Source organism: Mytilus trossulus, chromosome 10 (genome assembly GCF_036588685.1).
Source record: "Mytilus trossulus isolate FHL-02 chromosome 10, PNRI_Mtr1.1.1.hap1, whole genome shotgun sequence".
Lineage (NCBI taxonomy): Eukaryota > Metazoa > Mollusca > Bivalvia > Mytilida > Mytilidae > Mytilus > Mytilus trossulus.
The window spans coordinates 62,116,602-62,144,461 of record NC_086382.1 but is presented as its reverse complement, the minus strand read 5'-3'; the positions used below and the strand labels follow the sequence as shown (position 1 = coordinate 62,144,461).

At 33.1% G+C, this 27,860-nt stretch overlaps 2 protein-coding genes across 2 annotated transcripts in view; both read left to right on the top strand.

Annotated features, from left to right (window-relative positions):
• Positions 1–27,860, top strand: part of LOC134688340 (uncharacterized) — a 207,478-nt gene that overhangs the window by 163,923 nt on the left and 15,695 nt on the right. The gene's annotated exons all lie outside the window — the stretch shown is intronic.
• LOC134686411 (uncharacterized) lies at positions 149–27,790 on the top strand. The gene is made up of 21 exons (XM_063546081.1): positions 149–238; positions 1,589–1,820; positions 2,754–2,960; positions 3,616–3,888; positions 4,524–4,645; positions 5,332–5,390; positions 6,726–6,874; positions 7,159–7,407; positions 8,611–8,829; positions 9,023–9,178; positions 9,731–9,835; positions 11,819–11,913; positions 12,482–12,670; positions 13,738–13,812; positions 14,695–14,800; positions 21,915–22,034; positions 23,907–23,985; positions 24,436–24,553; positions 25,523–25,569; positions 27,136–27,247; positions 27,740–27,790. The coding sequence occupies exons 1-21, from the start codon at positions 149–151 to the stop codon at positions 27,788–27,790; spliced, it is 2,853 nt and encodes a 950-aa protein (XP_063402151.1).

Below are 27,860 nucleotides of genomic sequence, written 5' to 3'. Positions count from 1 at the left end.
AAAATCTTCGCGTGTAAACCATTGAAAAAGCGTGTATAACACGCGAATATCATGTGAGTTGACATGTATGAGTGTGACAAGGGATGTAATCCATAAAATGCTACAACAAAAAATACTGAATAGTGTGACAAGGGAAGTAATCCATAAGATGCTACAAAAGAAAATACTGAATAGTGTGACAAGGGAAGTTATCCATAAAATGCTACAAAAGAAAATACTGAATAGTGTGACAAGGGAAGTAATCCATAATATGCTACAACAGATCATACTGAATAGGGTGACAAGGCCACAATGCCTAATGTAAAAATAGATGAATACATTCATGCAGTCAGATTATTGGAGTGTTAAAATACTAGAAAAGTGCTTATTTACCACTTGTTCTACAACTTAACATGGGGAACACAGCTAAAAAAAAAAACACTATGTCAAAGGGAGGTAATCCATTTTTTTCATATAATTTTATACATTGTGAGGAGAAATATGTGCAAAGTGTGATGTAAATGGGGAAAATATTTATGCCTTTCATTGATATAATAACTCTCAAGTGTAATTTCTATTGTTTGTTTCAATCTGGACACAAAAACTGATTTTTTTCCATATACTCCATGCTTCTCTCACAGTAAACTAAGTGCATCCTAGATAGCCGCAGTTAAAGATAGAAATTTGTGTAAAAAATAACTTCAAATGGTTCCAAAATTCTTCCATTACATTTACAGGAAATGAGTTTTGTGATTGTTGTGTGGCCTTTGACAAGTACAGTGCATATTTTCCTATAGGGGTAAATTCAGTACCTGATTTACCTTTTAATTAGAAATTAAAAACTTTCATATATCCTTCATTTAAGTACAAATGTAGCCCTATCTTTTGCAACAATAAAAACATAGGGTCATGCAGCATTTTGGGGCATTCACATGGCCTTGTTTACAAACAATGCAGATTCACACTGAATTCCTATACTGACCCCCATTACTTTTCAACCCTGTAGGGGAAAAAATTAGTCCATTCAGCATTTCTTTTTTTTTTTTTTTTCAACTCTAGTTTTGATCCATCTAACAAAAAATATTTATTACAAACATTATCTACCAATCAGAAGAGCACATGACTTCACTTTTAGACAGAAAGCTCTGCCCTAAATGGTCGGTCCCTGATGACGTATATTTATTTACTGAATTTACCCCTACAGAAAAAACTGAATAGTGGGACAAGGGAGATAATCATTAAATGCTACAACAGAATTACTATAATTTTCAAGTATGGGAGAAACAGCTTATTAATTGGTTCTATAGGTTGTATTTTTATGTGATTAACAATGCAATTTTCAAAAGAAATACTTATCTCCTAAAACTGTTTATCTTTGAAGTTTTAAAAAAAATAATCTTTACAAAAAAATCATTAAAGAATCATATATTTGCAGAATTTATTTGGAAGAAAATTCCATGGAATAAGGGATTTATAGAATAATACAGAATTTTTTTTATAACAGAAATAGATGTACTGTTTAAGGATTATTGTTCTTAGCTTGATTCCATTATTTTTACTTTTTGATGAAACATTTGTATTCAAGTGATTTATTTATTGTATATTTCAGGCTACAAATGTTCTTACTGGATTGACAGCTTCAAAAGATGTTAATGTGTATATATTAGATGTTGATGATCCTCCTTCATGTGAAGCCTTTATAGTACCTTTGTTAACTGTTGATGTACCTGTTGGAACTATTGTAGGAAATTTTACCTGTATTGACCATGACATAATACAAAAACATATCTTAGAATTGGATATCTTTATTGAGATGTCGCTAGATAATAAGAAAATAAAAGGTAAAGGAAAATATATTTTTTTTAAATTCAAATAATATCTATGCCCTGTTGTAGGTGACAGCATCATTAAGTGTTATCCTTGACTGTCTGTCCTTAGATATAGGAAGATGTGGTGTGAGTGCCAATGAGACAACTCTCCATCCAAATAACAATTTTAAAAGTAAACCATTATAGTGTTAAGTACAGCCTTCAACATGGAGCCTTGGCTCACACCGAACAACAAGCTATAAAGGGCCCCAAAATTACTAGTGTAAAATCATTAACGGGAAAACCAACGGTCTAATCTATATAAACAAAACGAGAAACGAGAAACAGGTATATATTACATAAACAAACGACAACTACTGTACATCAGATTCCTGACTTAAGACAGGTGCAAACATTTGCAGCGGGATCAAACGTTTTAATGGATCCAAACCTTCTCCCTTTTTCTGAAACAATAGCATAACATCACAACATAGAAAAACATACGATAAAATATCAATTGGCAGACTTAACTCAATCAAAAAACGTATGATTACACAATGAACGAATAAATTTGATCTGCGATATCTGAATACAAATGCACAGTTAATTAGATATTAGCAACAAACATTCATGACCGTTCCTATTCCTGTTTTCAGTCAATCCTTTCACGTTGCCATCCTTCTGTCCTTCTGTCTTTATCTCCTTCCATCTTTCAGTCCTTCTGTCTTTCTGTCTTTCTGTCTTTCCCTACATCTGTCCCCTTTTCGTTTGTTTGAATTTGAACAGACACATTCTCCTTTTATCTTGCTGTATTTTATTCAGAAACAGTATCTTGTTCATAATTTTAATAGGTAAAAGCATATTATTAATTGCAAGTTTTAAGATTATAAGATTTATTAATATTACATGCAGTTTTACACCTGATATTTCCTACTTTACTTATTTATTTTTGTGATTCTATTACAGATGATGCCTACTTTGATATTAAGATCCTTACCAAGGGAAATATGACTACAGGATCCATATTAACTAAAACTCTATTACCTGTGGACATACCTATGTACAATATAACAGGAATAGTTAGAGAAAAAATTTCTACTGAATCACCTAGATATAATAACATTATAAGTAGACAGCCAGTATTTCAGGAACATTTTGTAGTAAATGTTAATTGTAAGTACATTTTTAGTTAGTTTAGTTTATACCAAACATAGGGTCTAGAAACAGTCATATTTGCCAGCCATAACCTAGACTGAAAAGGCATTGACCAAAATTAGGATTTAGGTCAAAAATATTTTTATTCAAAAGTAATAATTTTCATCTAACAATGATTTCCTTCAATTTGATTAACAGAATGATCCCATAAATGAATCCAGAATCACTCATCAATAATCATTAACCTTGAAACTCAAAACTTTTTAATTCTTTTTCAAATTTGAAAATATTGTAACGTTGGATATTCCTGAAAAATTATAGTTTTAAGTCAGAAAAATCATTTTGATTTCAAACTACTGCTTTTCATACATTGCTCTTGGAAGTTTTAAGAAAAAACAAAAAGGAATTTCATGAAGCAAATGTAATGATAACTGTCAATTCCAGCTGTTCATGCCACAAATCTAGTACGAGTATTTTCAAAAGTTTGACTTAAGGGCCCCACTTCAAGTTATCATAAAATGAGTTTCCAGATCCTTGTACCCAATAATACTTACTGCATCTAAACTCCTACTGTGGATCACCAATAAGTTCTTGCTTTGCTGGTGATGCTGCTTGTTTTACTAACAACTAAATAATTGGTGATAAGTTAACTAACATACTTTGAATTTTTCAGTGACACCTGCAGTTCCCTCATTTGATGTGTTCATCATAAACCCAATTGAAATCCAGGTCAGATGGGGGTTTATACGGTTAGAATTTTACAACATTACTGAATGGTATATTATCAGGTGGAATGAAAATGAAATACGTGGATCCGTGAACAGGTTCAGTGAGATACAACAGTACACACTGACTGTGGAAGAAGATAAAGTTTACAGAGTACAGGTCAAGGTCAAAACTAAATATGGATTGTTAGTTACTCAAGTGAAAACAGTGAAAACACCAGGTAACAAACCATTTACTTAAAAAAAACATAGATGAAAACAGCAAGAATGCATGGTTTCACTTATATATACTTTGTAATACATACAAGTTTAGCAAGACATACTTTTACTGTGACTTGATTTTCGGTATTTCTCTCTACCTATGATCACCTATTGCAGTTAATTATTCATAATTCTGACCAATTCGTAAATTGTTTCATTAAATTCTTCAGCTCGTCAGATATTTTAACCAACTACTGTAGAAGAACCACAATCAAGTCATCAAAGTGTAAAATGATAAAATATAAAGCATACAATCCAATAGATTATTTTTTTATTTATCATTAGCAAACCTTTTAGACTTTAATCCTTCTTCATGGTTAATATGAAAATGTTGACTGTTTTGTAATTTGTCTATACTAATATTTTTTTGTTAGTAATAATTTATTTGAAGCTTTTTGATGCCTCCGCCAGAGGTTATGGGAACAATAAGTGTTAGCCTTGACTATCCATTCTTCCGTCTGTCAGCCCATCCCATTTTTGCTGCAAAGCTTGAGAGGGGGCATTCATGTTCTCAGATCAGTATTTTATTTAGATTTAATTAGCATATTTCTGTTAGGGACAGTTTATTATTTGATATATGATTTTTCTTTTCCAGTGTTCCCTATCTATTCACCATTCATTGCATCATTCCAACTAAAAGACAGAGTGTTTGTTCCAGAACTGTATAATAAATCTTCCAGTGAATATATTGAATTGTCACAGTCTGTTAAAACTAATGTAAGTATATTTATTGCATAGCAATATAATATTTCCTACAGAAAGTAACCAAAAGTTAGCGTCCGATAATTTCTTATATTGCACTAGTGCAATAAATCTTCAAAATTCATGATGTCATCAACGACAAATCTCAGTTTAAACCAATTTTTACTTTCAAATATTATATTACTATACAATAAATGGGTTATTGCATGAATATTGGGGAATATTGTCCCTCCTAGAACATATATTAATACACTCACAAGCTTGTGCAATATACAGTTCTACTCGGGACAATATTCCTGCAATAACCCTATAATATTAAATGTATTAGAGAGAGGCGAATGATACCAATGGGACATTCAAAATAATCAGTTAAGAATAAACTGACAACGCCATGGCTAAAAAAAGAAAAAAGACAGACAATGACCAGTATACAAAACACAACAAAGAAAACTAAAGACTAGCTGTGCAACATTTTCAATTGAAATTGCCATCTTATAAAACATAATTATAATAGCTCTAACCTAGCTGTCACAAACCATCACTTAGCATCCTACAGAATTCAAAAGCGGTGAACATATTTTCTCTTCTTAAGACTGTTACTATTATAATAACCCATAGTTTAGGAACAGTAAGTGATGTGATCATCTTGCTTTGCTTTCAGCAACAACATTGTACACATGTCTTAATTTTTATTATTGCAGGGAGAAAGTTTGCTAAACCAGACACCTGGCTTTGTAGTTCTAGATGTACTGCAATTTAGGTGAGTAAGAATGATTGTCATGAATGGTGTATATAAAGAAGAATAGATAAATTAAAAAAAATGGTTGCTTATATAAAAAGTACATGGGGAACTAAAGTTAAACAGAAGATACCATTCCTTGGAAAATTAACAATCAAATGGATAATACTTTCACCTTCTAGGGAAAACAAAGATTCACTGCCAGTAAAATTGATATGAATGAATTACTGGTATGTTTTATAGCATACATTTCCTAAATAATCCATTGGCAAAGGAAGTAAGTTAGGCATTATTTGGATCCTGAAATTGTAAAAATAGTAAACTTATTCAATCCTTTCAAATATATGTTAATTTTATAGATGAATGAAACAATAGCTTTGATCTCAAGAAACTTAGTGCAAATTGGTCATTTGCTATTTCATAACTTAATTATAAATATATATTACAATCCTTGTAGTAAAATACATTTTGGGGTTGACCTCTTGTTCATATCTAAATATAAGTCATAAGATCTCTAAAAGAATAGAATAGAGAATGGAAATGGTGATAATGTGGCAAAGAAACAACAACCAGACCACAGAGCAGAAAACAGCCCATAGCCGCCAATGGAAAATCCTACACCCAAAAGCTGGATTTAGCTTGCTCTTTAACAATAATGTTTTCTAGTTTTGCACTCAACTCCAAAACATACAAATGAAGAAAAATGTTAAAATCCCATACAGGACTAACAACTGAAATTAAGAATGGAAAAAGGGAATGTGTCATAGAGACAACAACCCAACCAAAGAACAGCAAACAGCTCAAGGCCACCAATGGGTCTTCAACACAATCAGACACAGTTGACCTTACTGTGATTTAGCTGTAGTCTTTAAATTCCTTTTGATCATATGAATCATCAAGTATTTTAGTACTTTAACATTCTAATTAGCTATTCCTCAAGTTAAATAACATAAGAAGTATTGTCTTTAACACTTGTGTAATATACAATAGACATGTATAGCCCCTAGAAAGAAAGGTTATTTCCCTGGGGTGTACATTTTTAAGCACATGGATCTTATACATAATAAACCTTTAACATGAGTGCATCTTATGAAATAAGCATTTTCTGAAAAAACTTTTTATGTTTAGAAATAGGAATTATTTTAAAGGCTATTATTTTAAAGCATAGCTGTTATCTTAAACACTTTAATCATATAGAGAAGACAGGCTTGTCATGGGTCCAAGGAAAACTTGGTTGTAATTGTTGAATATTATCAAAATACTTATTAGAGAAGCAAGGCAAAAATTTGTTTGATGATTATGAAATATAATATTTTCCAATCAAACAAGAACTTTATAAAATTTCAATTTTAACAGGAATGGAAGTGTTTATGTAGACATCTTAATTACAATAAATCAGACAGGGAGTGTGCTTGAAAACTCAGCGGTGTTAAAATCTGCTATAGCATCAGGATATTTGGGACAGCTTGCAGTAAAACCATGGTCTTACTTTATGAAAGAAGGAGGTATGTATTTTATCATGAAATTCATAATATAAATGTGTAAAACATTTCCCTTCTGACCATAGGTAAACTTTTAGGAGGCAAGATTGATAATTTAATCCTACATTTGTGACTATTTGTGAAATTAAAAAAGTATATTTAAAATATTTGTTCAGTTCAAAAATATATAAGTTGGGTTAATGACAAGCTCAAATTAATTGAAGCATTCTCCCTTTCCTCAATGACAATAAAATAGAGAAAGCAAATAAGTGCTATAATGTATTATATATCTGACTGTTATTTATTAGATGGAAAGTTACAGGTTGGAATGAGTGTCAATGGACCATTCTATGAAGATACTGCTTTAACGTTTACTTGTAATGCTGATATTATTGGTAATGTTGGTCAAATCTCAGTTACATGGACATTAAACAATGTGGTACTTAGACCTACCAGTAGATCGAGGTGGAGGATCATGAGACTGCAACGGAATAGACTGATGCCTTTCAGGGTTGTGTATCAGATATCAGTCGACCCTTTGAAAGTTAGGGATTCAGGTAAACATTAATATAGACAACTTGTGTAGCAGATAGCTCCAGGTAGAAGACAGATTGTGTGAAGTATCTGAAACCAATGCGTCTTAGGCTACAGGTTGGCTGGTGTTAAAATTGATTATCTAAAAGCAACTTTGGAAGTCAATTGATCATTCAGGTGTCTGAAAATCCTAATGAATATGAAAGTGTAAACTTTGAGCAGGTATTAGTCATAATAAGGGCTTCAAGTAGGGATCTGTTAATTACCTAGACAAGACTCATTCTGTCAAGTATGTGTGTAAACCTGTCAGTAATGGTAATCTATCCCAGTCTATCCTATGTAAAAATAAGAAGATGTATGATTGTCAATGAGACAGCTCTCCACAAATGACTGTATGTCCTTCAATAGTGAGCAAAATCCATACCTCTGTTGTTTTACTCAGAATGTAGTTTTATACTTTGAGAGGAGGAACACACACTTTTGTTTCGGTTTAAGGCTGACATTTGTTGTGACAAAATCTTGAGGTACATAAACTGCCTGTTGCAATGAATGGGCCAAAACATAGAAAAGTTATATGAATATTCTATTTTTAAAACATGTTTAGTTTAGAAAATATAAATAATACTAGCCAACCAAAACATTGTATTTCTAATAAGAACAATTGAAATGAAAGTAATGCTTCTGGTAAAAACATGTTTATTCAAAGAATAAATTCATCATTGAATTAGATTGAAATATATGAAAAAGTACATCCAACATAATATTATATTGATAATCCTATATAAGATCATTTCTTAAGCAAAATTTTATTCAAGCTCACAAAATAAATCAAAAATCAACTATGTATGTATTTATTGATTTTTGATAGCTTAACATTGCATTAGAGAAAAAAGGTTCAATTTGTAAAGTAGGATCTGAAAATTTTGGCACTTAATTACTGTGGATTTAATAATTAAGTTTCATTGAATACCAATTTTCATGGAATTTGTGGGTACAGCTTAACCACAAATTTAAAGTTCAATGAATTGCATATTTGCCATTGGTTTGTATGGAGTATTTGGCAAAACCATGACGTTAAATTTCCATGAAAGTGTTAGTTTTCCGCGATCCACGAAAATTGATACCCACAAAAATAGATAAATCCACTGTACTGTATATCTGATCTCTCATCTGCAACAGATACATGCATAATCTTAAGAAATTAAATGTTGTTTAATGTTATTCAGGTAATCTTTCCTGTAGTGTAACTGATGGATATAACTTACAGTCTAACAGAACTATTCAGATGAAAGTACTTGGTAAACCAGTTGTATTTATTGGCCCTATGTCAGCAGGAATTATGCAAGGGGAGACAATTCCTATAGAGTGTTTCATTCTTAGCAATGCCTCTGAAGTCCGACAGATAAAGTGGTTTAAAAATGGAAACTTGTTTAATGGAAGTAAACGTAAGTTTTTTAATAAATTGTTTTTAGTTTTTTATGGAAACATATTTTTTCCATAATCTAGCAATATTTTTAGCTTATTTTGTTCCTTAAATAATGCTCTTCTGACATATAGTAACAATTTGAAATTCTAGATTATGTTAATTTCACCTAAGTACATTTTTAGATATTCCCCCTCTTTTGTTTTCTATGACAGATGAAGTCATCAGAAAGGGACCTGAAGGATATAGTGAGATACTAACACACAGAAATATTCAAAGGAATGTTATCTATGCGTGTCTTGGTACAAATGAAGCTGGAGAGGGAAGAAAAGTTAGGTCTAATATAACAGTGTACCTGTATCGAGATGAACGTAAGATAAAAAATAATGATGCATGAACAAGTTTACAAAATGTGACTGAGAATTTAAAAAAAAAAAATAATAATTGCTGTCACCTACCAATTCAATATCTAAATCCTTGCTTAAGAAATGACGTATTGCTGATATCAGACAAATATTTTTTATTCATCTGTAAAATTCCACTTTATATTGGAATTTTCTGTGACAGAACATGTCTTCGGTAGATACATGTTTGGCACATGATGTCATTGCTTTTATTGAAAAATTACTGTCATAAAAAAAATGACAATCCATGCATGTGTTTTGTGATGAACAAATCTTCATATCTCCCTAAAGCCAAGGGTAAGGAGATAGTCAATGGTGATATAACTAACGTTTAGTGCCCATTTAATGTTAAAAGAATATTTTGCTAGCAATTTTTGGCAAAAATTACTTGAGAAATTGTAAATTTCTGATATTAATTGCACCTTGACCAGTAGAGCTTATGCTTATAGTTGTTCTTATAATACCTCTGTGACTTGAGATTATTTTAAAATTCCTTAATGTGTTTTTCTCTCATTTCAGAATCTCGCATACTTTGTTATATTGATACTGACAGATTTGGAACTGTATGGAATTGGACCATTGCTGGTATTACTGTTATAAAGCCATGTAAAGGGAACCAAAGAGGTATAAAATAGAATTTACAATGGAACAACTCTTGGCCCATTCTCACTGTTATCTGTGTAATTTGTTTTGCAAATTAAATTGGTTCCTGTTCTCTGAATGAAATAGTACACTAAGGTGAAATATCTTTATTTTAAAAATAATAATCTCCTACTAAATGAAAATAATTCATTAATTTGGTTGTTGTCTGGTTAAAAAACACAAATATAAGGTCCAACAAATTAAATTTTCTCCTTTACCAACAAACTGAAGGCCTTGCAAACAAAGTGGTTATCTCAGTTATGATGACATATCTATAGTACAGAGATCCAAAACTACTTGCTGGTAAATTATTTTCACAAATATAAAATATATATTTCAAAAGATTGACTTAAAATTTTGTCACTGCCCTGTAATATGAATTCTCAGTACCACAAGTACTAGATGAACTCTATTCAGTGTATATTATGTTTGTAAGCTGTACATGTATGTCTAGCAGAGTTCATTTTTCTTGTCTCTCTTTGACAGAGTCAAAAAGGGAGACATAGGTATGGTGTTTCTGGTGTCAGCTGTGGCGGCAACATCTATTAGACTATTGACTTTGAAACTTTTGCTTAGTTTACATGTATTCGTTTGTGATTAGGTCTAGTTAATTGTGATCCACTTGTGGTAGTTTCAATGATATTTGGTGTGCAGTTGTATTAGCATTGACACATCTTATTTTCACAGAGATTATTTGGCCCCACCCTTAGTTATGGTCTATTGACTTTGAAACTTTTGCTTAGTTTTCATGTATTAGTTTGTGATTAGGTCAGTTTATGGGGAACCACTAGTGGTAGGTCAATGATATTTGGTATGCAGTTGTATAAGCATTGGCATATCTCATTTTTATGGAGATTATTTGGCTCCATCCACTTAGTCATGATCTTTTGACTTTGAAACTATGCTTTGTTTACATGTATTTTTTGGTGATTAGGTCAGTTCAAGGGGAACCATTAGTGGTAGGCTGTTAATTGGTATGCAATATATTATTATTTTATAAGGAAAAGCACATCTCATTTCCATGGAGGATATTTGTCCCCGCCCCCTCAGTCATGGTTTATTGACCTTGATACTTTGGCTTAGTTTACATGTACTAGTTATAGTGCTTAGATCAGTTTAAGGTGAACCACTTATGTTCAGTCAATGATATTTGGAATGCAAATTGATTCGCATTTGCAAGTCTTGTTTTCAACAAGATTATTTATCCCCCACCTCCTCATCATGTTTCATTGACTTTGTAACATTTACATAGCTATATAGTTTACAAGTTAATGTTTGTGTTTAGGTTTGTTTAAAAAGAACAACTTATGATAAGTCAATGATATTTAGTATGCGCAGTTGTCGAAGAATTTTCTTCAGGTTGTTAAGCCATGTACCATCAGTCATGGTTCATTAACTTTGAATATTCGCTTAACTTATATGTCAAAGTATTGCTTTTTTTTAATTTCAACGTTTGCATTATCATTACAAAAAAGTTAGACATATTTCTGTTTTCAGTTTATTTTTCATTTGTCAAAGTTATTTTTTTTTAATAAATTTTCTTGATTATGAAATACATGAAGAAGAATTATATTTAATGTAAATGATTTAAAGAATTTAAAAATAATACACTGCAATATGAATAGAAAATTCCTGAACTAAATCCGAATAGACAACCCATTTTAACACCTGTAGAAATGCACCTGTCAGATTTTACAATCAGAAATTAACAAGATCAATCTGACCTATAGGAGACTCAAAGCTTAAGACTTGGCTTTCTGATGTGAAAATGTCAATCAACTAATAGGGTTATCTATTTTTGCATGATTATTTAAAGCACATGTCATTTTGAGAAGATTTACATATTTTGGCTCTATTGCTTGTCAAACAGCATACAATTTTAACTATGTGAATATTGGAATTATCCTGACAGTGCTCTTGGTTAATCTAGTTTTTCATTGATTTGATGTATGGAACATTTAACAGGAGAAGTGTCAAGAGTATGCAGTAAGAAGGGTGTATGGAGAATACCTGATTACAGTTCTTGTGTTAAAAAAGAATTAGTGTCCATTGTGGAAGAGGTTAGAATATACATTTAAATGACTTCACTGTAATTTTTTATCCAGCCAAACTAGGTCTATGCAATCACTCCAGGCATAAACCCTTAATTACTGTGCCAGGTTGTTAAATTATGTCTACAGTTTTGGCTCAAATGGCTCTCCATACTTTATAGGTCAACTGAATGATATGCATTTCGAAATTGATGCAATGTTTTCTCAACCTAAGGCTATGTATTGTCATGTTTGTCAGGTTTAAGGTGCAGTTTAAGCCCAAACTAGAATTTTGTAAATAGAAATGGGATGTATAGATTTTTTTAAGAAAGGCTTCCCTTCTATGTCTGGCAGCATCATGCAGTACAGAGGCCAATTATACAAAACTTCCAAATATAGTGTGAACTTGCAGGCATATAACTACTGATTGTGTAATTAATTGAGATACTGTTAAAGCAACTACTTCTGGTTTAAAGGTCTTTGAAATCAGTTATAATCAACATTGGCATTATAATTTGATATGACACCAATTATTAATTTTAATTTCATTTATAATTGTCAGTTATTTGCTTAAAACAATATTTCTATTTTTAATCAGGCTGAACATTTGAAGGAAGGTGTTGAAAAAGAAGTTGTTGATGATATTCTAAAAAAATTAACAAACCTAACCAAACAAAAAGACATTCAATTGACGTCTGGTGATCTAACTGCAGCATCTAGTACCTTACTAAGTGTGGCTGATTATGCTAAAGAACGGGTAGAGACAGTGTCTTCTGACCAGCTGGAGGTTTGTAATATTATTTAGTGTAGCTGGGGGTTATGGCTCCAACCATTTAGAAATTAGGGGCAAAAACGGGGGGAAAAACATTGGTTTCCTGGTTAATGGACAATTATGACAATTTTAAAGCAGTGTAAGGGAGGTAATCAAAACACATTTGAATTAAATGTTTTCTTTGGATTTACCTCCCTTATACTCTAGTAAATTATGTATAAAGAAATGTTTTATTGTATTGAGCTGATTAGCTGTCATTTATTTTTTATGGCCCCGCAACAAAGTTGTCGATGCCATATAGTTTTACCCTTGTCCCAAATTCCAAAATTCCGAAATCCGCCATTCCGTCATTCCGCAACAAACCGTTATACAGAGTTTTCATCTAAACGCCTTCAGATATTGGGCTGATTTTTGGTATGTTAGTTAACCATTGATGTGATTCAGATCAAGTTTAAGTTTCATTCCACTCCACTAATTTTTGCCAAAATTACAGACTTTGGACTTTGAGAAATTGTTGAAAATCAAAGTTATACAGACTTTTTTTCTAAATGCCTTCAGATATTGGGCTGATTTTTGGTATGAGTTAACCATGATGAGTTACAGATCAGGTATTAGTTTCTTTCCGCTTCGCTAATTTTTGCTGAAATTACAGGCTTTGGACTTTGATAAATTATTGAAAATCATAGTTATACGGATTTTTTTTCTATATGCCTCCAGATTTTGAGCTGATTTTTGATAAGTGAAACTACCATCATGTTTGTGTCCACATATGTTATTTTTTTTTTGGGGGGGACGGGTCAATTCACAACAGTACAGTGTATTACAACAAAGCAAAAAACTGAATATAAATTCAAATCACATTATCAATTCTTAAGTTATTTGACTACAGTTATTCTGTGTCAGAAATATATTATGTGTCAAATATTCAATTACAATCCAAATTCTGACCTGTATCAAGCGGTGATATTGTGTCCATTTTTGGCCAAGCTGTTCAGGGTTGGACCTCTGCTGTGATGTCCAGATGGGCTCAGCAAAGCATTTTATTATATTTTACTGACTTGAATTTTTTCAAATTGTTCTAGGAATTTCTTGTATCTGCTAACAATATCCTAGGTGACGAAAACAAGGAAGATTGGAAACAATTGAAAACCAAACAGGTAAAAATATTAACTTACTTAATTAAAGTTGGTTATTTGTCTACATTTGATGCAAGGTGGACATATCCATCAGACAGGGTTCACATGACCTTAACTCGATCAATGTTTCGTAGGTCAACATTAAGTTTTTGTCCATCTGAAAGGGTTTATCCATCTTTTCATTGTTCATTTGTCAACATTAAGTTGGTGATCAGTTCTATTTCTCAGATACTATAAACATTGGGTCAACTACATTGGGTATATAGAATGATTGATAGATATCCATGTCTGTCTGACAACATTAATCTGACCTTGACCTCCATTTCATGTTTTATTGGTCTTCATAAAATTTCCCAGATATAATTATGTATTAGGCCATTTATATTTAATGCTGGGTTTCATCTCACCTTATTCTGATTCTATGGTTCATTTGTCAATAATTAGTCCTCAGACAGGGTTCACCTCACCTCAGCTCATTTAATGGGTCATTGGTCAATAATTAGTCCTCAGACAGGGTTCACCTCACCTCAGCTCATTTAATGGGTCATTGGTCAATAATTAGTCACCAGACATGGTTCACCTCACCTCAGCTCATTTAATGGGTCATTGGTCAATAATTAGTCCTCAGACATGGTTCACCTCATCTCAGCTCATTTAATGGTTTATGGTTAACATGTACAGTGATTTTGTGTCAATAGAATTTAAAGACTTTCAACAGAAATTGTAATCATAATAATAAGCAGGTTATACCTTCTACTGTGTCTACTCTTGTGAAGTTTTTCTCTAAATAATAATAATTATCTGTATAATAATTTGAAAAGAATTTCATGTGAAAATATAAAGTTACAGCTATATATAACAGATTACTGTTGTATGATAAATATCCATATACCTTTTTTTCAGAAAATTAATGTGACCACAGTGCTAAAAGCTGTTCAAAATTACAATGACGCATATTCACAAAAGGAAACAAAGCCGTTTAAAAAAAGAATACAAAATAATAATATAGGTAAGATATTCTTTTTATGTCCTGCCATCAAATGTGTTGTTTTTGTATGTCCTGCCACAAAATGTGCTGTTTTTTTATGTCCTGTCACCAAATGTGTTGTTTTTGTAATGTCCTGCCACCAAATGTGTTGTTTTGTCATGTCCTGCCACCAAATGTGCTGTTTTTTTATGTCCTGTCACCAAATGTGCTGTTTTTTTATGTCCTGTCACCAAATGTGTTGTTTTTGTAATGTCCTGCCACCAAATGTGTTGTTTTGTCATGTCCTGCCACCAAATGTGCTGTTTTTTTTATCCTGCCACCAAATGTGCTGTTTTTTTATGTCCTGTCACCAAATGTGTTGTTTTTGTAATGTCCTGCCACCAAATGTGTTGTTTTGTCATGTCCTGCCACCAAATGTGCTGTTTTTTTATGTCCTGCCACCAAATGTGCTGTTTTTTTATGTCCTGTCACCAAATGTGCTGTTTTTAAAGGCAGTGCTTTAAGGCCTGACTTTTAAGTCATGAGGTTCATCTTTTCATACGCAATCTTTGCAGGGGGTCTTTTGGCCAGAAATAGATCCGGAAATGTTCGAATTTCTCCTCTTCTTTTTATGGTATAATATGGTTTTTGTTTCTTTCATTTACATTGGGGACTAAAGAAACGATCAGTGTGTATTGTTCGTTTTATAGAACTTGTTATTAGTGTGTATTTTGCATTATAAGCAGTCAACCTGACTACAAACTTTAATTATGTGTATTCCGTGTGGAAAGAGGTCGGGTCAATTTCGAGTGTTATCTGACATCTAAAGATTATTTAATTAGTTCAGACGTTGATATAACAATGAAAAGTCGACTGAACATGATTAATATTGCATCTTCTATAATTCAAAGTGGAATTCGGTTTATGAACGAGAAACCGTAAAGCGTTTTCAATTTCGGTTCTATAGTTATGTATGTTGTCTACGTATTATCCTGGTTCCCGTTACTACGTTCCGGGTATTAGCTATTTGATATATGTGATGTGTAACATTACGATCGGGTACCAGCCAATCTACGTGTGTATGTGTACATGATTTCCCGCCAAAATGACCGATTTACAGCTATGGAAAATAGTCCATAAACGTTCCGTATAATGTCATTATGATATGCAAATTCATAATTAATCGTATTTTTTTTTATCTTTGTATAATAAATATAACCAAATGGATTCCACAAAATTGAAAATAGCATTATTTTACGAGGATTTCTCATATTTCTCTCACTTCCGGGCGCAGTAATACGTATGTTTTGAAGAAGCTCGAAGAATTTGACAAAGTGAATTGAGAAGGAATTGGATAGATATACGTCCTTGCTATCAGGTAAAACAATTTAAATGTACAGAACAAACACATTTACTTCACACAAATAGTATAGGCTTAAGCTTTTTATTGTCTTACACGACTGTAGTCTAGTGTTTAAACGACGGCGGTGTCCTACAAGGTACGGGTCATACTGGGTCAAGTCTAAATATGTTAACATATCCACGTGCTATTAGGTAGAAAGCATCGTAATGCAATATCTACAATTTTTCCTCCTTTATACATCGTTTAACCATATATATCTCTCTTTCAAATACACTTAAACACGGGTTGTATGTACGTATCTTTTCTAGTGTTTTCTTGTCCTTATTAAAGTTCATTTGTTGATGTTTAAATATTTTTGAACGACTGAACACAGGAGTGAATGAATGCAACAATTATATATACTGAAGACTTGGGCTGTACAATGATAGTGTACGTATATCATACTGATAATTATTCTAGCAGTAATTATGTTAATTTAGGATGTAATGACAGGAATTCATGAATTATGCCTCAGGCTTTTTGAAAAAATATCAATGACAATGTAAACAGGAACAAAACATTGACACAAATGATGCTCTCTTCTAAGTTATAGTTATTTGGGTATGTGTGTTGCACAAGTTTCAAAAAAACTTAAGTTATACAACTTTTTTTCAGGGCACAAACCCACTTTAAAGAGACTTGTCTACTGCCATACCCATCCAATTTAATGCACCATTTGCAAGCAAGAGACTGAATGGTTTGCAAAATTAAAAATCAGGACGGTGTCCAATTAAAACAAAAGAACTAAACTGAATGAATATTGTAGGAGAAATCTAGAGGAAAGTTTTGATTTGTGAAATTGGTTTTCCTGAAAAGTCATTCATCCTAGCCTGCAGAAAGGAATTATAACTGTCCACCACCAACTGACGAGCTAATGTTGAGCTTCACATATTATGAAATTACTCAAATACCATTAATGTCTATGTTTTCAGCACAGATTTCACAAGTTATGACACAGCTGTGCTTTTTTCATACCTGTTAAAGAGTTGTATACTAAATTTTTTTTTTTTATCAATAAATATATATTGTGTCATTTAAGAACTTGTATTTTGGCAAAAGATGCATACTAGTGACTGAAAGTGGTGCAGTTCATTTTGCTTTGGTATATAGAATTGAATTACAATTGTTCATGTTATTGGAATGCTTATAAAAATAAGGAGATGTGGTACAATGTATTTGATATTTAGTGAGTTTATCAAGCAAAAGTGAATAAGAAATAGGTATAAGCAGTTACAGGTACTACTGTACAATCTCAAACAATGAAAAAAACTCATACCGTAAAGAGAATTTCATATTTACAAGCAAGTTTTGTTTTTGCGTTGAATAATTTTCTTCTATTGTTTTAATTGCAAATATGGGAAGTGGTTAAAATGCTAATGAGACAGCTGTTATGGCCACAGAGCCTTAATTGAAAACTTCTTTTTCATTCATACCGGTAGATTTTGCCTGGAGTTAGAAACATATCTGCCAACTTTTCAAAATGCACATGGGGGTTTTACGTGAAAGATGGTCCATATAGTCATACAAAACCTTCAAGGGGGCCTTCAAATGGAAGCAGGACAAGTTGCCCCACTGGCTAATCGCTCCACTTTTTAAAAAACCGCCACAAACTGATTTATAAAATCGCCCCACGTCATGTGAAATTGGTTAAATCATGTTTAATATTACTCCTGCCAACTGGCATGACTGGCCCTTCTTATAAGAAAACGATAATATTTAGATTAATATATATACAATTAAAAATAAAAACTCACACCACTTTAATGAAAACTAATCTACACAGGATACAAACAAACCGAAAATTAATTTCATTACTATTATTGATATATACTGAGATTATATTTCTAAAAAAAACCTGATTGTTGAAGAATAACTGTAAGTTTTGAAGCTTAGTTATTTGCATAACAATTGAAAAGAAACCAGTTAAATGTATCAAAATACAATATAAGGAATTTAACTTATATTCAATGGAATAACATCTTTTTCCATAAGTGGGGCGAGTTGGCATTACTAAATTCATCCTGGTTAATAATATATTTATCTAGATTTCGCCCATTTCCATTAGATGGGACCAGTTGGCAGGAGTAATATTAACGGGATTTAACACAGTTCACAAGTGGGGTGATTTGGTAATCCAGGTTGGGGCAGTTTTTTTGTCGAGCCTGCGACTTTTGTCGCAGAAAGCTCAACATAGGGATAGTGATACGGCGGCGGCGATGTTAGCTCAGTTCTTAAAAGCTTTATATTTTAGAAGGTGGGAGACCTGGATGCTTCATACTTTGTATATGGTTGCCTCATGTTTCGAAGATTCCGTCAGTCACATGTCCAATGTCCTTGACCTCATTTTCATGGTTCAGTGACTACTTGAAAAAAAAGTTAAAATTTTTTGTAATGTTAAATTCTCTCTTATTATACATGTAAGTAATTGGATAACTATATTTGGTATGTGCGTACCTTGCAAGGTCCTCTTGCCCGTCAGACAGTTTTCACTTGACCTCGACCTCATTTCATGGATCAGCGAACAAGGTTAAGTTTTGGTGGTCAAGTCCATATCTGAGATACTATAAGCAATAGGTCTATTATATTCGGTGTATGGAAGCACTGTAAGGTGTACATGTCCAACTGGCAGTTGTCATCTGACCTTGACCTCATTTTCATGGTTTAGTGGTTATAGTTAAGTTTTGTGTTTTGGTCTGTTTTTCTTATACTGTTTGCAATAGGTCTTCTATATATTGTGTATGGCATGGTTTTAAGGTGTACAGGTCTACCTGGTAGGTGTCATATGACCTTGACCTCATTTTCATGGTTCAGTGGTTAAAGTTAAGTTTTTGAGTTTTGGCCTTTTTTTCTAATACTATATGCAATAGGTCAACTATATTTGGTGTATGGAAATATTTCATGATCTACATGTCAGTCACACAGGTTTTATTTGACCTTGATCTCATTTTTTACGGTTCATTGCTCAGTGTTAAGCTTTTGTGTTTTGGTCTGTTTTTCTTAAACTATAAGCAATAAGTCAATTTTATTTGTTGTATGGAAGAATTGTAAGCTGTACATGCCTACCTGGCATGGTTTATCTGACCTTGACCTCATTTTCATGGTTCAAAGGTCAATGTTTAGTTTTCTTGGTTTATGTTAAGATTATGTGACAGTTGTAATAACGCTTTATTATTAGGACTATCAACATAATATCAATGATTAGTAAAGAAGGCAAGACATTTCAGTGTGTGCCCTCTTGTTTTTAAAGTGGGGCGAGTTAGTGAAAAAGTGGGGCGATTTGTCATGGATTCCCTTCAAATATATATTATAATGTGGTTTTTGGCTTCTTCGTGCATTAACAAGCTCATAGCCATTGTTGAATTAATTGTTTTCTTTAAAATAGTCGACAAAATTGCTCTTACAAATTTCCATTTGGGAGCCTCGAGCTCGATGGGGGAAATAGCCTACTCTGCAAATACTGACAGTTGACAGGTATGGTCATCAAAAAAGTTGACATGTTACTATGTACATTTACCATTATGTTACTTGATGTCCTTGCTATACACACAATACAGAGACTAGTCAATCTTTGTGAACTATTTTTTATGGGAGTCATAGAATATGTGTATACAATCAATAATTAAAAATAGTCTATTTATATTGAAAAGGAAAAGTTCTTATATGTCTAAAGAAGAGGGACGAAAGACACCAAAGGGACAGTCAAACTCATAAATTTAAAGCAAACTGACAAGGCCATGGCTAAAAATGCATTTCATGGGAGGCACAGAAAATATACTGTAAACAGTAGACTAGATATAGGTGAACTAGGTACAAAAGAACTCTAAATCTTAAATTCTACAAACCACCTCTGTTCTATGGAAGATAATGATATAACTGGACTAGAAATACACACAACCTGTAATTAACTGCCTTTACAGCGCTTTCGCGCTTTGATTTTATGTCCTGCCACCAAATGTGTTGTTTTGTCATTTCCTGCCACCAAATGTGTTGTTGTTTTGTCATGTTTTGCCCCCAAATGTGTTGTTTTGTCATGTCCTGCCACCAAATGTGTTGTTGTTTTGTCATGTTCTGCCACCAAATGTGTTGTTTTGTCATGTCCTGCCACCAAATGTATTGTTTGTGTATGTCTTTCCACCTAATGTATTGTTTTATCATGTCCTGCCACCAAATGTGTTGTTGTTTTGTCATGTTCTGGCCCCAAATGTGTTGTTTTGTCATGTCCTGCCTCCAAATGTGTTGTTGTTTTGTCATGTTCTACCACCAAATGTGTTGTTTTGTCATGTCACCAAATGTGTTGTTTTGTCATGTCCTGTCACAAAATGTGTTGTTTTGTCATGTCCTGTCACAAAATGTGTTGTTTTGTCATGTTCTGCCACCAAATGTGTTGTTTTGTCATGTCCTGCCACCAAATGTGTTGTTTTGTCATGTCCTGCCACCAAATGTATTGTTTGTGTATGTCTTTCCACCAAATGTATTGTTTTATCATGTCCTGCCACCAAATGTGTTGTTGTTTTGTCATGTTCTGGCCCCAAATGTGTTGTTTTGTCATGTCCTGCCTCCAAATGTGTTGTTGTTTTGTCATGTTCTACCACCAAATGTGTTGTTTTGTCATGTCACTAAATGTGTTGTTTTGTCATGTCCTGTCACCAAATGTGTTGTTTTGTCATGTCACCAAATGTGTTGTTTTGTCATGTCCTGTCACCAAATGTGTTGTTTTGTCATGTCCTGTCACAAAATGTGTTGTTTTGTCATGTTCTGCCACCAAATGTGTTGTTTTGTCATGTCCTGCCACCAAATGTGTTGTTTTGTCATGTCCTGCCACCAAATGTATTGTTTGTGTATGTCTTTCCACCAAATGTATTGTTTTTTCATGTCCTGCCACCAAATGTGTTGTTGTTTTGTCATGTTCTGGCCCCAAATGTGTTGTTTTGTCATGTCCTGCCTCCAAATGTGTTGTTGTTTTGTCATGTTCTGCCACCAAATGTGTTGTTTTGTTCTGTCACCAAATGTGTTGTTTTGTCATGTCCTGTCACAAAATGTGTTGTTTTGTCATGTCCCGTCACCAAATGTGTTGTTTTGTCATGTCCTGCCCCCAAATGTGTTGTTTTGTCATGTCCTGCCCCCAAATGTGTTGTTTTGTCATGTCCTGTCACCAAATGTGTTGTTTTGTCATGTCCTGTCACCAAATGTGTTGTTTTGTCATGTCCTGTCACAAAATGTGTTGTTTTGTCATGTCCCGTCACCAAATGTGTTGTTTTGTCATGTCCCGCCCCCAAATGTGTTGTTTTGTCATGTCCTGTCACCAAATGTGTTGTTTTGTCATGTCCTGTCACCAAATGTGTTGTTTTGTCATGTCCTGTCACCAAATGTGTTGTTTTGTAATGTCCTGCCCCCAAATGTTTTGTTTTTGTATGTCTTTCCACCAAATGAGATATTTTTATGTCCTGCTACTAAACGTGTTGTTTTTGTAGGTCCTACCTCCAAATGTGTTGATTTGTCATGTCCGGCCATCAAAATTTATGCGTTGTTTTGTAATGTCCTGCCACCAAATGTGTTGTTTTTGTATGTCTTTCCACCAAATGTGCTATTTTTTCATGTTTTGCCACCAAATGTGTTGTTGATTTAGTATTGAAATTTTGACTGAATTATCTCTTATAATACAGCTTTATATGTTTAATTGGTGTTTCTTTAAGAGGTCAGGTGCTCTTGTTCATTCATAACATTATCTTTCATTCATAATCTAATCTGTTGTAGTTGTGGAGATTGGGAAGGTACAAAACGAAGACATAACTTTTCCTGATAGAACTCAATCACAGCCATCATGGATAACTAAATCTAAAACAACAATCAAATTACAACAGTCATCATTAAAAAGTATGTAAAACTTCTTGTTAGAATATTGCTAAATTCCTAACTCTGTGTAATTATTTAATGGTCATTTGTTTATGATACTTGAATGTTCACAATAGCTTAACAATCTTCTTTAATGGAATCATTAAATCTTCTCTGTCATATACCAAATAGTGAATTAGCCGTTTCTGAATGAAATCATTCTTGGTAATATTTTTAAAAGCATGCACCGAAAAATTGTGATTGTTTTAAACTGATCTAATCAATGAAAATGTAACCAATGACTAATGAATTTTGGTTTAGTCAAACAATGGAATTATTAGCTCACCTGGCCCGAAGGGCCAAGTGAGCTTTTCCCATCACTTTGCGTCCGGCGTCCGGCGTCGTCCGTCGTCCGTCGTCGTTGTTAACTTTTACAAAAATCTTCTCCTCTGAAACTACTGGGCCAAATTGAACCAAACTTGGCCACAATCATCATTGGGGTATCCAGTTTAAAAAATGTGTGGCGTGACCCGGTCAACCAACCAAGATGGCCGCCATGGCTAAAAATAGAACATAGGGATAAAATGCAGTTTTTGGCCTATTACTGAAAAACCAAAGCATTTAGAGGAAATCTGACAGGGTAAAAATGTTTATCAGGTCAAGATCTATCTGCCCTGAAATTTTCAGATGAATCGGTCAACCCGTTGTTGGGTTGCTGCCCCTGAATTGGTAATTTTGTGGAAATTTTGCTGTTTTTGGTTATTATCTTGAATATTATTATAGATAGAGATAAACTGTAAACAGCAATAATGTTTAGAAAAGTAGGATTTACAAATAAGTCAACATGACCGAAATGGTCAGTTGACCCCTTTAGGAGTTATTGCCCTTTATAGTCAATTTTTAACCATTTTTCGTAAATCTTAGTTATCTTGTACAAAAATCTTCTCCTCTGAAACTACTGGGCCAAATTAATCCAAACTTGGCAACAATCATCTTTGGGGTATCTAGTTTTAGAAATGTGTCCGGTGACCCGACCATCAAGTCAAGATGGCCGCCACAGCTAAAATAGAACATAGGGGTAAAAGGCAGTTTTTGGCTTATACCTCAAAAACCAAAGCATTTAGAGCAAATCTGACAGGTGGTAAAATTGTTTATCAGATCAAGATCTATCTGCCCTGTAATTTTCAGATGAATCTGACAACCCATTGTTGGGTTGCTGCCCCTGAATTGGTAATTTTAAGGAAATTTTGCTGTTTTTGGTTATTATCTTGAATATTATTATAGATAGAGATAAACTGTAAACAGTAATTTTGTTCAGCAAAGTAAGATTTACAAATAAGTCAACATGACCGAAATGGTCAATTGACCCCCTAAGGAGTTATTGTCCTTTATAGTCAATTTTTAACAATTTTCATAAAATTTGTAAATTTTTATTAACATTTTCCACTGAAACTACTGGGCCAATTTCATTATAGATAGAGATAAATGTACGCAGCAAGACTGTTTAGTAAAGTAAGATTTACAAACACATCACCATCACCAAAACACAATTTTGTCATGAATCCATGTGCTTCCTTTGTTTAATATTCACATAGACCAAGGTGAGCGACACAGGCTCTTTGGAGCCTCTAGTTCATATAGTCCTTTAGATTCTGAAAAGGCAAATTGTAAATACCTAATTTTGTCTCTCCTGTAATGTAAATGAATACTGTCCCTCTAAAGATGTTTTAATAAAGGGGCAAATTTGAAAAAGATTCTGATTGCAATTGATTAATACAAGTGAGAGGTCTATAGCGCTATAAAACCAGGTTACATTTAAAAATTACCTTCTTGTTTAACTTATACTTAAAGCACAGGTATAGTAGCTCACAGTTCTCTGTAATTTATTTAAATTTTCCTTTTTTTTTCTTTCAGAAAATCAGCTTGTTGGGTATAACACTGCTTACTACAGAAACATATCGGATCTTTTTCCTACTTCTGTCTTGATAAATAGGTAAGATTCAAACAAATAAACTTAAGAGTTCACTCTATGGTATAGTTTCTTCATTAATGCCTTTTGATTAATTATGATATCCCCTTATCAAATTTATAACAAAAAAAACTTCTTTTAGGAAATCAAATTGATGAATTTTACAGGCAAATGCCATCTTGAAAAAGCAATGACGTATCAAGGGTTGATAATGCAACTACATGAATTTCTTTTTGCAAATTAGGGATCAAAAGATGAGTATCATTTTAAAATTATTTTAAATGTTTTGATTTACCAGATCTGCTAAATCAACTTATAGTTGATCTGTATCTAAAGTCAAGTTTCAGTAAATGGATAATGTGACAGATTTTTGTCCAATTTAGCATTAAGTTGAGGCGTGTTACAAACCTGAACTGAAAATTGAAAAAATATTGCTATTATAGTCAAACTTTTTGTATAACTTAATTATTTCAGTGAGTCAAATGACGTAAAAGGCAACATCCAAGTGAATTCTGATGTGGTGAATTTTGGTACTTATCCTCCTTTACCTCATATAGATCCACCTCTGGTTATAACATTTGAATATTTGTCTGTAAGTATCAATGTATGGTTTATTGTTCTTTATAAGAAGAGTAGCAATTTGTTTATAAGAAATATCAAACACATTTGCTTAAATATTGTCTTTATTTTGCAGTCAATAACGTATACTATAATGTATTTATTTCATTGTTGAAAACCTGACAATTGAAAACCAGTATTAATAGTGCTAACATAAGTCAGGATGACAAACAACAATAGTGCTGAGTAGACTGTCCAAACCAATAGTGCTGAGTGGACTGTCCAGACCAACAGTGCTGAGTGGACTGTCCAGACCAATAGTGCTGAGTGGACTGTTCAAACCAATAGTGCTGAGTGGACTGTCCAGACCCAGACCAATAGTGCTTAGTGGACTGTCCAGACCAATAGTGCTGAGTGGACTGTCCAGACCAACAGTGCTAAGTGGACTGTCCAGACCAATAGTTCTGAGTGGACTGTCCAGACCAACAGTGCTGAGTGGACTGTCCAGACCAATAGTGCTGAGTGGACTGTCCAGACCAATAGTGCTGAGTAGACTGTCAAGACCAATAGTGCTGAGTGGACTGTCCAGACCAATAGTGCTGAGTGGACTGTCAAGATGTCAATACAATTTATAGTGATGACAACTGTCAAAATGGAAAAAAAGCACAAATTATTGTGTTGACCACTGTTAAGACATAAAACAGCAATAAAAGTGATACACCTGTTTAGATGGAAAATAAAACTACAGAAGTGACAACTGTCTAGATGAAAAACAGATGAAAGTCTTTGTTATTCTCCAGTATTCCATTGCATTTTTGTCTTAAGTACATGCATAGCCTTCATATCAAGTTTTTTAATCAGTGCTTTTATATGGCATGAAGTTCAGAAAGCAAATACTTATGCAAACATAATGCTAACAAGAACCTTTCAACAATGGACAATTTTGTCAGGTTTGTAAATCAATTGTAGAGGCTAGTATAAGGGCTATGTTTTCTATTTTCAGGCTGGATTAACTGAACCTAGATGTGCATTCTGGGATTTTGAAAACAAGTAAGTAACTAGTATATTGTTTGACTGCTTTCGTCTTGGGGGCCAAGTTCCTCTATACAAGGTGAAAGGATGTGCTGCTAGAAAAGTCACCTTTACAAGCTTGAAAACATAATCTGGCTGTATTTTTATCAAAAAATAATTCTCTGATGACAAAGGAGTAGGTCCAATAAGACCCCTTTTTGGCCCCAAAATATAGCAGTTTTAAAAATTTGTTAAAATGTAAACTTTTAGTTATTTATTGGACTGTAGAATACTTAAGCTACATAAATATGGGCTGTTTTTGACATAACAATGCACATATATCGGGTACTAGCACCATAAAGTCATGCTAAATTACTCAAATCTTCACAATTCTAGCATTTTAGTTAAATTTTAAGACGGTTTTTGTGTAAAACGAAAGTGGCCGCATTCGTGTTCATCCTTAATATTGAAATGTAAGTTGTATTTTATGATAATTCATAACATATATAAAGGTTGAAGATGAACATGGATGCGGCCACTTTCATTTTTGACAAAATCACATTTTTTGGCATATTTGGAAGATTTTTCATATATGAACTTGAATGGGATCATTTTTAATGACTAAATCAGTTCAAATCTTTCACATAAACTAATTGATTCAAATGAAATAGACTCTTAAGTGTTTAAAAAGTGGTCAAAATCTTTCTTCAGATGAATCTGAAATTTGAGGCCAAAATCAGTCCTTACCGGACCTACTCCTTTGTATTCCATTTTTAACATGAAACCCAATCAATATGACAAAAAGTAACATTTTTACCTCCGCAATGAGATTCTAGTACATTCTTACCCACTACTCTTACCCACTACTTCTAGTGGCAGATTTAGACATTTTCATAAGTGATTGCCGAAAAGGGGGTTCGCTCCAATCATGCTTCAGTGATTCCCTAAATAATCAACCTATTTTTTCCTAGATAAGGGGAGGGCTCCTTTAAATCCACCTCTGACTGTACACCACAGAGTTCATACAATGAGGGTCCGTAAGGTGTTACAGAGTAGAGAATAATTGGCAAACTGTAAAGAATATTGAGCAAATAAATTAAATATTACATCATAATATCAAAAACTATACATTTGTCATATGTAATTCCTTTCTATCACCAAATCTTGTGCAATTTAAATCATTATGTACAAGTTTAAAATAGTCATCAAAAACTTTTCCTGGGACAAAAATGAGCCTCAATGCCTCTTCTCCTTTGTTTTATATCTTCATATGCACAAAGGCAGTTCATTTAGGTAAGGGTTATAGCTATTTCCCTAATGCATGTTGTTTAAAGGATTTGTTGGCTTGCTTGCTTTGTTTTTGATAATGTTTGCTTAAAGTACTGTAGTTAAGATTGACATCTGCAATCATTAGCTAGGCTTGGCTTCAGCATGTTAGTATAATGCAAAGTATAATGTATACAAGCTGAAGCCCTGCATATCTATTGCTTTCAGATGTCATGCTTGAGCTGAAGTTTATACAAAGCAAGCAACCCAACCAAACCTTTAAACTACATACATTAGAAAAAATAGCTCTAACAATATTATTTTTCTTTCCTGTTTCAGAGCTTGGTCCACTGTTGGATCAAGACTGGTAACAGCCTCAGATGATGTAGGAACTTGTGAATATGACCACACTACAAACTTTGCATTATTGATGAGTCCAATGGGGACTAAGGTTGGTAATTTCCTCTATCATTGTTTATTTTTCTTAAGTTGCCATGTTTATTATCATACCTAATTTGAAAATTGCCATATGCTATCACAAGACTTTCTGAAAATTGCCATACGCTATTACAAGATATTCTGAAAATTGCCATACGCTATTACAAGATATTCTGAAAATTGTCATATGCTATCACAAGATATTCTGAAAATTGCCATATGCTATCACAAGATATTCTGAAATATGCTTTATGTTATCTCAAGATATACCTTAAAATATCCTTATTCAATATCAGCATAATATGAAAATAAACCTTGGTCAAACATTCTCTAGTTTTGTTTGCAGGTAATTTTTTACTGAAAATAGTTTCTGGATTGTCTGTTTTCTTTTTCTTTGTTTAATTCTTATCCTGACATCTATACTATTAAATGAGGAGACCTCATTGTCTGTGTCGCTTCTCATCCTTCCACAATAAACTCATCATCATGCCTTTCTGTCTTATAGGTACCATGCATAGTTGCATTTGTCATCTTTGCTCATGATTATTCTGTTTGAGTTATTTGGGGAGGAAAATGAAAAAAGATGTCTGGATATTTGACGGAACTTTAAGTCAGAAGTTAATTAT